Source organism: Hemibagrus wyckioides, linkage group LG04 (assembly GCF_019097595.1).
Source record: "Hemibagrus wyckioides isolate EC202008001 linkage group LG04, SWU_Hwy_1.0, whole genome shotgun sequence".
Lineage (NCBI taxonomy): Eukaryota > Metazoa > Chordata > Actinopteri > Siluriformes > Bagridae > Hemibagrus > Hemibagrus wyckioides.
In genome coordinates this window covers 26514929-26526645 of record NC_080713.1, presented here as the reverse complement: position 1 = coordinate 26526645, position 11717 = coordinate 26514929, and the positions used below count along the sequence as shown (strand labels likewise).

Below are 11717 nucleotides of genomic sequence, written 5' to 3'. Positions count from 1 at the left end.
GACTCCAAGTTGACTCAATTGCATTTGTTTTTCTTGACTAAGTTTGCAATATTATGTCCTCTGTTTGTACATGTTTGTTTAAACATGACTAAAATTGTTTAATAAAAGCTTACTGCATGGTAAGAAAATAAATAACTTTATATGGCTCTGTGAATGTGTATTAGTATACAGTAACGTTATTGGGTTTTTTTTTAGCTATGAATGATGATTAATTATTATTTTTAATACTTTATTTCTGAAATAGTGTAAATAATATACAGTCTACGTTGATTAAGAAAAAGAAAAAAGGGGGAAAAAAATTTCTAAACAGGTCATTTGTGGGAGTCGACTCTCATGATTCACCTGAAAGATCCGATTCAGAGAGTCGACTCGTTTGTGAGCTCCGCATACTGTAGTTGATGTAAACATGAATTTCGTGACTGACACATGAACCATGACGTGACTGTTAGCTTTGTACTTTCGGCTCCAACATGAACGACATCATGGAGGAACAGGAGAAGGAACAGGACAATCTGGTAGCCGGCTCTCCCCCCATGAGAGTAAGTTTTATTATTATTTTTATTTCCTTTTCTAGAAGCTAGCTAGTTATGCTAAGCGCTTTGCCAGACGTGTAGCCGCTAGCGCGCGCGCACGCACGCTCGCACGCACATTCCAAATAACCATAAAGTTAATCATTTTTATTTTTATTTTCCTCAGAATTGATGTAGTAAATAACATAAAATCATCAAACGAGCCTTTTGTGGAAACTGTCAGCTAAGAATAAATAAATAAATGTCCACTTGTGTTAGCAAGCAGCTAGCGGTACTATTATTTATTTAATTTGTTGTCACTGTATTTACTTTTTTATCATTCTTTTCCGGTGTTTAATAGAAACATTTTAAGGTGTATGTAATATAAGGTATATTATATGTAAATAAATTATAAAATGAAAAATACCACATAAATTGTCGGAAAGTTTTTTATCCGTAATTTCTTGTAATATCGCGATATTTCGTGTTAAAACCGAAATGTTATGTTATGTAAATGCTGTATCTGATAAATGACTCGATTACATTAAAATGAATTTTTTTCTGTGATTAAGCTTAGGATCAACTACCACAACAATACAAGAAAGTATATTTTATTCCTCTCTTGGCTCGTCTTTAATGATTATAAAGAGTGCCAATATTTTAAGAAGGCTCTATGGCACTCTCATTGGATATTAGGATTAAAATAACTGTGATTGCAGAAGAGTTCAAATGAAATACAATTATTATTCTTCTGTTTTCAGTAAGCACTTTATTCTGGACATAGTCACGATAGATAGATAGATAGATAGATGGGTGGTTGGGCACACAGACAGACAGACAGACAGACAGACAGACAGATAGATAGATAGATAGATAGATAGGTGGGTGGTCAGATAGATAGATAGATAGATAGATAGATGGGTGGTCGGGCAGATAGATAGATAGATAGATAGATAGATAGATAGATAGATAGATAGATAGATAGATGGGTGGTCGGGCAGATAGATAGATAGATGGGTGGTCGGGCAGATAGATAGATGGGTGGTTGGGCAGATGGATAGATAGATAGATAGATAGATAGATAGATAGATAGATGGGTGGATGGACAGATAGAGAGAGAGAGAGAGATAGATAGATAGATAGATAGATAGATAGATAGATAGATAGATAGATAGATAGATAGGTGGTCGGGCAGATAGATAGATAGATAGATGGGTGGTCGGGCAGATAGATAGATAGATAGATAGATAGATAGATAGATAGATGGTTGGGCAGATAGATAGATAGATAGATAGATAGATAGATAGATAGATAGATGGGTGGTTGGGCAGATGGATAGATAGATAGATAGATAGATAGATAGATAGATAGATAGATAGATAGATAGATAGATGGGTGGTTGGGCACACAGACAGACAGACAGACAGACAGATAGATAGATAGATAGATAGATGGGTGGTTGGGCACATAGATAGATAGATAGATAGATAGATAGATAGATAGATAGATAGATAGATAGATAGATAGATGGGTGTTTGGGCAGGTAGATAGATAGATAGATAGATAGATAGATAGATAGATAGATAGATAGATAGATAGATAGATAGATAGATGGTTGGGCAGACAGACAGACAGATAGATAGATAGATAGATAGATAGATAGATAGATAGATAGATAGATAGATAGATAGATAGATGGGTGTTTGGGCAGGTAGATAGATAGATGGGTGGTTGGGCACACAGACAGACAGATAGATAGATAGATAGATAGATAGATAGATAGATAGATAGATAGATAGATAGATAGATAGATGGGTGGTTGGGCACACAGACAGATAGATAGATAGATAGATAGATAGATAGATAGATAGATAGATAGATAGATAGATAGATGGGTGGTTGGGCACATAGATAGATAGATAGATGGGTGGTTGGGCACACAGACAGACAGATAGATAGATAGATAGATAGATAGATAGATAGATAGATAGATAGATAGATAGATAGATAGATGGGTGGTTGGGCACACAGACAGACAGACAGACAGACAGACAGATAGATAGATAGATAGATAGATAGATAGATAGATAGATGGTTGGGCACATAGATAGATAGATAGATAGATAGATAGATAGATAGATAGATAGATAGATAGATGGGTGGTTGGGCAGACAGACAGACAGACAGACAGACAGATAGATAGGGAGGGTGTGTATATAACTACACATTACACATGAACTTTTTACAAAACATTGAAAAACAATCCAAAAACCCAGCACCTGCATGAGCGTAAGATAGTGGTTGATTTCCTGTGTGTTTAAAGCACGTATGCCGAATGCCGAATTCTGTCCAATGCCGAGCATGAGGCGGGAATACTCACTAAATGAATTGTCTGTCATTGCCCAAACCCTATACACACATTCATTCGCACTCCAGATCACCTACAGACATGTTTTTCAGGAGGAGGGGGGAACCGGAGAACCATGACAGACCCGAGGAGAAGGTGGTGCCGGTGTTTATGACCAACAGTGTAAAGCAAGAAGCACTGTAACCTTCCACATGCCATTTGTATATAAATCATGATGTATAAGCGGCTCCTAGATGCAGTGTACGAGGTTAGAGTCGTGAACAGATACAGGCACACACTCCAATTGTAAACTGATGATAAGAGATGATACACTATATTGCCAAAAGTATTCGCTCACCTGCTTTGACTCGCATATGAACTTAAGTGACATCCCATTCCTAATCCATAGGGTTCAATATGACGTCGATCCACCCTTTGCAGCTATAACAGCTTCAACTCTTCTGGGAAGGCTGTCCACAAGGTTTAGGAGTGTGTTTATGGGAATTTTTGACCATTCTTCCAGAAGCTCATTTGTGAGGTCACACACTGATGTTGGACGAGAAGGCCTGGCTCTCAGTCTCCGCTCTAATTCATCCCAAAGGTGTTCTATCGGGTTGAGGTCAGGACTCTGTGCAGGCCAGTCAAGTTCCTCCACACCAGACTCTGTCATCCATGTCTTTATGGACCTTGCTTTGTGCACTGGTGCACAGTCATGTTAGAAGAGGAAGGGGCCAGCTCCAAACTGTTCCCACAAAGTTGGGAGCATGGAATTGTCCAAAATGTCTTGGTATGCTGAAGCATTCAGAGTTCCTTTCACTGGAACTAAGGGGCCAAGCCCAGCTCCTGAAAAACAACCCCACACCATAATCCCCCCTCCACCAAACTTTACACTTGGCACAATGCAGTCAGACAAGTACCGTTCTCCTGGCAACCACCAAACCCAGACTCGTCCATCAGATTGCCAGATGGAGAAGCGCGATTCGTCATTCCAGAGAACGCGTCTCCACTGCTCTAGAGTCCAGTGGCGGCGTGCTTTACACCACTGCATCCGACGCTTTGCATTGCACTTGGTGATGTATGGCTTGGATGCAGCTGCTCAGCCATGGAAACCCATTCCATGAGGCTCTCTGCGCACTGTTCTTGAGCTAATCTGAAGGCCACATGAAGTTTGGAGATCTGTAGCGATTGACTCTGCAGAAAGTTGGTGACCTCTTTGCACTATGCACCTCAGCATCCGCTGACCCCGCTCCGTCAGTTTACGTGGCCTACCACTTCGTGGCTGAGTTGCTGTCGTTCCCAAACACTTCCACGTTCTTATAATACAGCTGACAGTTGACTGTGGAATATTTAGGAGTGAGGAAATTTCACGACTGGATTTGTTGCACAGGTGGCATCCTATCACAGTTCCACGCTGGAATTCACTGAGCTCCTGAGAGCGACCCATTCTTTCACAAATGTTTGTAAAAACAGTCTGCATGCCTAGGTGCTTGAATTTATACACCTGTGGCCATGGAAGTGATTGGAACACCTGATTCTGATTATTTGGATGGGTGAGCAAATACTTTTGGCAATATAGTGTATGTGCTATCTATATAACATCTGTTCCTTCGAGCAAGAGCGAAAATGAAGCATGTGGATGTATCCTCTTAATAAGTTACTGGCATTAATGAGAGACTCCAGTTAACGAGGAAGGTCAATCTGTAGAGACTTCCAAGAACAGATCCCGCTCTGCCTGTCTAACGAGGACCCATGTTTCACCGTATTAACAATATTTGCTCTGTAAATTGATTGATTTATTTTTATTATTATTCGCTCAAAGGCAGGCAGTAGCCGGAGCAGCAGAACGAAGCCGGCCGCAGACGGAGTTAACAGACCGGTGGAGAAGAGAGGACCTTATATAATGGCCAAATCTATAAACATGAAACTGCGTGAGTAGAAGCTCTCTGTAGATTCATCATGGCTTGTGTTTCTGTAGATATTTCAGCCCCTGTATTGTGTGATTTAGCTCCCAGTATTTTTAAGCGTGTGTTATTTCTGTGTGTGTTGCAGAGAGACCCAGAGAGATGGCCAGGAGAGTGTTTAAGAAGAAAGGCTTTTCCTCCGGGGGAGCGGTCATGCAGCAGCCCAGACACGGAGCCAAGAAGTGAGTGAGCAGATATTCAGCAGCACCTTTAGACGAATAACCGTGATAAGCGGTGTTTTTGTTCCCTTTAAGCGAATACATCTATGTATGTTGATTGAGCTACACAGCTGAACTGGTCTAAAGGTCGTATAAAAACTTTCTACTTTCTGCCGATGATGCAGTGGACAGCTGTGTTGATTTTTTTAATTTATTAGTTATTATTATTATTTATACTATTATTTTTTTTTGGGCGGAGGTTAAACCTTTTGACCAATCAGAATCAAGAACTCAACCCTAGTGTGTAGACTACATTATCCCGTAACTTACACACAGCTCGTTTAAATAATTTGATATTTATACTATTCATGTCTATTTGTGAGGAGTGAGATTCGTGGGTTTCTTTCTTCAGTAAATCTTTAGGAAGCTCTGAATCCATCCAAGCGTTCTTTGTGTGTGTGTTTTCAGCAATGGAATTTGTGATTTCTTCTATTTATTTATTTATTTATTTATTTATTTAATTATCATGCTTATAATGGAATTTGTGATTTGTATTTATTTATTTAACTAATTAATAGATTTATTTAATGTGCTTGTAATGGAATTTGTGATCTCTTTTATTTCTTTTTATTTATGTATTTATTTATTTAATGTATTGATAATGGAATTTGTGATTTGTTTTATTTTAATTTTTATTTATTTATTTATTTATTTAATTAATGTGCTTATAACGAAATTTGTGTTTTTTTTTTTTTTAGTGTAAAGTTCAATAAAGGATACGCAGCACTCAGTCAGAACGCAGAAGATGCTCTAGTGTCTCTGGACTCGGACAGGTAAACCGGCTCACAGCTTCATACGTTCATCCTCTGGTTTTATTCGGGTTTCAGACTGTCCTGATTAGTGTGATCTATAGTCTGTACGTTATCCAGAGCACATTTCCTACTCCTTTAAAATCAATTCTGTCATGTGGGATGCTTTTTAATTAGCTTTTTAATGATTTCTTGACGATCTTATTTGCACATATCGACAATAAACCTTCATCCGCTCACTTCCTGTTTGTCTGAATCAGTGTCTCGGATTGCGATGTGTTTCTGATTGATTTCCTTGCTGTTTCTCCTGCAGTGATGTAGAGCTGGAGTATTCATCTGGATATTCCTCAGCAGAGGTAAACCACAATCACTGCATCACATCATGATGAGGATGATTACTAACTCAAATAATTGACCACTTTGTCCTTTACCAGTCAAAGTAGTTAGTGATTTTTTTTTCAATACATCTGACTGACTTTAGCTGAAATTTAAAAAAATGTTTATCCTTAATATTATATAGGAGTTAAGAGGACGAGATGAACCCCTGAAACACAACACCTGAATTCAATGATTTGGAGGGGTGTCCCAAAACTTTTGGCAATATAGTGTTGTCACTGATGCCAAGCACTAATGAAAAGAGATTTTGATTGGGCCTGGAACTAGTGTTGAGCTACACTGTTCACGATTATAATTTACACACTGCTTACTAAACCAAGATGTACAGACGGTCTTTTATATCATGTCTCTTTTTTCTCTGTTCTTGTCTTTTCTTTAGATTCATCCAGATCTCAGTCGCCAGCTGCTAAAAGACGGATACCGTCTGGACGAGATCCCTGACGACGAGGATCTGGACCTCATTCCTCCCAAAGCCATGGGTTCCTCCATCTGCTGCTGCTCGTCCGACGGCCTGTCCTGCTGCCTGCAGTGAACTCTACACAGGAAGCGGCTTTCACTCGGCACAGGAAATCAAATCCCGCCTTTTGAAAAGGAATCTGTGGCCAGCGAACCTCTGCATCGTGGAACCGCCCGTCATCCTACCACACCGCCGAGGAACGTTCCCGACTTCCTGCAACGATGTCACTAATCTCATCTGCTTCCCGTTTCCCCAGCAGACTTCCAGAGACCTCGTTAATTACGGCGCTTTGTTTTTGTTACTTTAACACAGCTTTACAGCATAAAGGGTCAGAATAATATCGAAGCGCATGTACTTATCCGCATGATCTCTGCATTACCGCATCTGTAGCGTACCAAATTTCACGTCTTGCCCGCGATACCTGCACTTTTTTAACTATATAAAAAACTCTAAATGTGTACAAATCATCGTTTTTCAGATGGGACTGCTGAATGAACGTAGCCCAAAGTAAACACAGAAGTGCCTCGGTTGCCTCGATTCGTTGATAAATCCAGATGCTACAGATGTGGTGCAGAACAGGTTACAACTGCAAGTTTACTTAATACAAACGTTCTATCCATCTTAAACTCCTCCTCTTGCCAGAACCACTGAAAACTACACAGAAAGAGTGTTCTTCTTACACACATGACGCTGGAGCCGTCACGTTTTGAACTCTTTGATATTTAGTGACATCCTGGAAGCTCCGCCCCCTTCCCCGCTAAAGTTTCGGTCATCTCGAAATCGATTTTCCCACTGAGTGTTAAACTTAGAAGGCTGAGAGTTTATTATTATTATTAACTACTACACAGTCAGTTATAGTAAGCTGTATTTATAAGGGAAGCACCGGAATTCCTGACATGGAAACAGTCCAGCTGAAAATGGACAGAAACGGAGAACCAGTTGATGGAGCAGGATCTGATCTCACTCTTCCTCCTCCTCCTCCTCCTCTCATCTCTAATTTTTAACCCTTAACCCAATACAGTGCTCAAAACAACACATTTAACACATTATCCGGTCCGAAACACCGACTTATCTCCTATTGTTTTTCTTTTCTCGTGTAACTTTAAGGAACTTCCTGCTTCTTCTCAGCATGTTTATCTTACACGTCAAGCTTTATGCCGTATACATTACTGACAACTCGACGCTTTAAAACGTTGTACTCTGACGAGCGCGAGCCGGCTGCCTGGAGAGAGGAGAGAGTAGTATTTTCTTTTCTTCTCGTTCTCTCTTAATTTTTTATTCGCATTACATGTTACTGATATGTGAGGGGAAAAAACCCCCAGTAAACCAGCTGTCTTTTTTATTATTATTATTATTATTATTATTATTATTATTTTTATGTAAACTATTGCTAATGTAATGTGCTTGCTGTTTTGTTTAAACTCACGTATTAATTGTGCTTCGTTTCATGGCATTTAAGGGTGCATTTTGTGATGATTGCTCATGTTTACATTTTTCAGACCCAGAAATTAGCTCCCCCCCCCCCAAAAAAAACAGGAATACCTTTTTGTGTTTGTTTTGGTTTGTTTTTGTTTGTTTGTTTTTACAGAGGGATAGGTCTTGGAAGGACGATTCTGAGATTCACCTCACAGGCAATAGAAGGTGCTAAAAATGGCAAAGGGCTGCTTTAAATTCTGTTAGACTTCAATCTACAGAATTTTAGCCTGAACACAGCTGATCTAGAGATAGAGAGAGTGTGTTTATATGACAAATCATAAATTCATTGTCCAGCCCATCAGGCATGTCGGTCAGTCCTCCTGTGTGTTGCTAGGTCGTATGTTTTGGTTGCCAGGAAACGTGACCAAATACGGCGTGTTAGTGGTAACTAACATAATGTAAGGTAGCAGAGTTAAGTGCATTAATAGAGATTAAGGGAAATGAACGTGTGATCACGCAGTATATAATGACAAAACATCTGGAAGACCCTTGTAAACGTTTTAGCTGTGGCGTTTCAGTCTGGCTAGTGTTTTTATTTTGTCTCGCTATGTTTAACCACATAGTACTGAGCTGGAGAGTTACACTATATTGCCAAAAGTTTTGGCACGTCTGCCTTTCCATTCGCATGAATGTAATATGGCGTTGTCCCGCCCCTTTGCAGCTATAACAGCTTCAGCTCTTCTGGGAAGGCTTTCCACAAGGTTTGGGAGTGTTTTTATGGGAATTTTTTTGACCGTTCCTCTAGAAGCGCATTTGTGAGGTCAGGCACCGATGTTGTGATGATGAGAAGGTCTGGTTCACAGTCTCCACTCTACTTCATCCCAAAGGTGTTCTATGGGGTTGAGGTCTGTGAAGTTCCTCCACACCAAACTCACTCATCCATGTCTTTATGGACCTTGCTTTGTGCACTGGTGTGCAGTCATGTTGGAACAGGAAGGGGTCATCCCCAAACTGTTCCCACAAACCATGAAATTGTCCAAAATGTCTTGATATGCTAAAGCATTAAGAGTTCCTTTCACTGGAACTAAGGGGCCGAGCCCAACCACTTTTGGCAATATAGTATATATGATAGGTTTGTGCTGCTCGGTTTTGCATAAACCACAAAACAGAATAGCTGGAGCATGAAATCATCTTGAGTGGTGCTGATTGTGACTCAGAACAGGAAGCGGAAACCTGTGATATTGGTCTCAGCCATCATGTGTTAACACCACTATGTTTCATAACCACTTCAGGTGTTTCGATTGCATGCTTGTGAAATGCAGTTATTAAATGTTTGACCAGTTAAACAGCATGTGGTGGGATTCAGAGAGACAAGGACGTGCTGTAGGTACAGCATCAAGGTGCGTCACGCTATCATGACGTGCATTAAGCATAAATATAATCAATCAAATGAATATTTTTTTGTAACCATATACTTGTGCTCCTGCATTGACCAGCCCGTGTGCTCTGAATCTGTCGTGTGCTACCGTCACCATGTTTCACACCACTTGCTTGGACCCCTGTGTCACTTCAGCCCCATGTTTGACCAACAAACACACAACTTTTTCTCTCAGATAAAAATCTTAGAAGTTTAAGACCCAAATCGTATCTCTACACAGATTTTCACTTCATTACACATTAGTGTTTAAACATTTCAGCTTCAGGCTGCTGCACATTTCAATTATACTGAATAGCATTTCATTTACCTGTAAAGGACACTGTGATGTTTTTTTTTTTTTTTTTTTACTTTAATTTTTAAAGGAAAATAAAAAGAAAAGAAAGGTTTCTAACTTAGGATAAGTGGGATTTTTGCATTAAATGAAAGTTTATTAAGCTCTACATTCGTGGGAAAAAAGAGGAAAGGGTCGTGTTTGATTAGTTAGCTAAGAGATTATTTACTGTGTTGATGCTTTGTGTGTGTGTGTTGTGTGTATGAACATTATCGTTGCACTTGGAGCTCTGAGTGGATTTTTCCTCTCCTTCACTATGCAACTAATCGGACAATCTTTATTCTTTACCCTCTAAGTAGCAATTATCTGATGGTCGCTCAGTTTCACATGCAATAACTTCACTTTGTTTTTTTTTTTGTCAGTGTGTTGGTGTGAAAACCATCGTTTTTATTTTCGTCTGCGTTAAAAATGTATAAAGACTTTGCATCGTTAGTAGAACACACCTGTATAACATATAACATAACATGGCTTTTTACTGTAAGTAATCAGTAACCAGTATTTCAGATTAAACTATGTTTGAGTTTATTCACGTGAGAGTTGTTTTCATTGCAAATCATTGCCACTGATAACAGATAGGAATTGAATTGCGGAGGATGAAATTAATGTGTGTGTAAGGAATAAAACACTGGGAGGTGGTTTATTCCTCTTATACATCAGCAATACACCATAACATTATGACCACTGAGAGACTGATGATCTCATGTCACCTGTTAGTGGGTGGGATAACATTACACAGCATGTGAACATTTTGTCCTCAAAGTTGATGTCAGAAGCAGGAAAAATGGACAAGTGTAAGGATTTGAGCGAGTTTGATGAAGGACCAAATTGTGATGGCTAGGTGTTCCCGGTCTGCAGTGGTCAGTATCTATCAAAAATACACTATAAGTCCTGTACCACAGCACACCTTCAGGGATCTAGTGGAGTCCGTGCCTCGACGGGTCAGGGCTGTTTTGGGAGCAAAAAGGGGGGACCAACACAATATTGGGCAGGTGGTCATAATGTTATGGCTGATCAGTGTGTATATAAATACAGATTTGTATTTCTGAACTACCAGAACATCCAGGTGGCTTAGTGGTTAGCGTGTTCACCTCACACCTCCAGTGTCCTGGGTTTGAGTCTCGTTCCTGCTCACTGTGTGTGTGGAGTTTGCATGTTCTCCTTGTGCTTGGTGGGGGTAAAGAAACTACATAATATACAGATAATGTGACTTAAAGGGGAAAGATGTTCAGGAACAATAACATAGTACACTGATCAGGTATAACATTATAGCTACCTGCCTAATATTGTGTTGGTCCCCATTTTGCTGCCCTGACCCGTCATGCACTGTGTGTATTGACCCCTTTCTATCAGAACCAGCATTAACTTCTTCAGCAGTTTGAGCAACAGTAGCTCGTCGGATCACACGGTCCAGCCTTCGCTCCACAACATGGCCACCCATGACCCTGTCACCGGTTCACCACTGTTCCTTCCTTGGACCACTTTTGATAGATACTGACCACTGCAGACCGGGAACACCCCACCAGAGCTGCAGTTTTGGAGATGCTCTGATCTGGTTGTCTATCCATCACAATTTGGCCCTTCATCAAACTCGCTCAAATCCTTACGCTTGTCCATTTTCCTGCTTCTAACACATCAACTATGGGGACAAAATGTTGACTTGCTGCCTAATATATCCCACCCACTAACAGGTGCCATGATGAGGAGATCATCAGTCTTATTCAATGTTATCTGTGTTGATCATTATCAGTCCAGTCCAATCGCTTAGATTTCTTACCTCTAGTCCCTGTGTTGTTAGGTTTCACCACTAGATGGCGGAGGTGAGCTAGAAATGACTCCAGGTATTTGATAAACTGAATAAACTGAAGACTTTATCTTAAATTATTTTGTGAGTTTTA

General features: G+C 40.0%; 1 protein-coding gene across 1 annotated transcript; it reads left to right on the top strand.

Annotated features, from left to right (window-relative positions):
• Window positions 1–364: 364 nt before the first annotated feature.
• Window positions 365–10347, top strand: fam219b (family with sequence similarity 219 member B). The gene is made up of 6 exons (XM_058387854.1): window positions 365–539; window positions 4676–4784; window positions 4906–4999; window positions 5734–5808; window positions 6098–6140; window positions 6560–10347. The coding sequence occupies exons 1-6, from the start codon at window positions 471–473 to the stop codon at window positions 6710–6712; spliced, it is 543 nt and encodes a 180-aa protein (XP_058243837.1). The 5' UTR covers window positions 365–470; the 3' UTR covers window positions 6713–10347.
• Window positions 10348–11717: the final 1370 nt, after the last annotated feature.

Excerpts from the sequence above, each read along its gene's own strand:
- fam219b (XM_058387854.1), top strand. The coding sequence starts at position 471 with ATGAACGACATCATGGAGGAACAGGAGAAGGAACAGGACAATCTGGTA. Across the intron at positions 5,000-5,733 it reads CCCAGACACGGAGCCAAGAA|TGTAAAGTTCAATAAAGGAT; the intron begins GTGAGTGAGCAG and ends TTTTTTTTTTAG. Across the intron at positions 5,809-6,097 it reads GTGTCTCTGGACTCGGACAG|TGATGTAGAGCTGGAGTATT; the intron begins GTAAACCGGCTC and ends TTTCTCCTGCAG.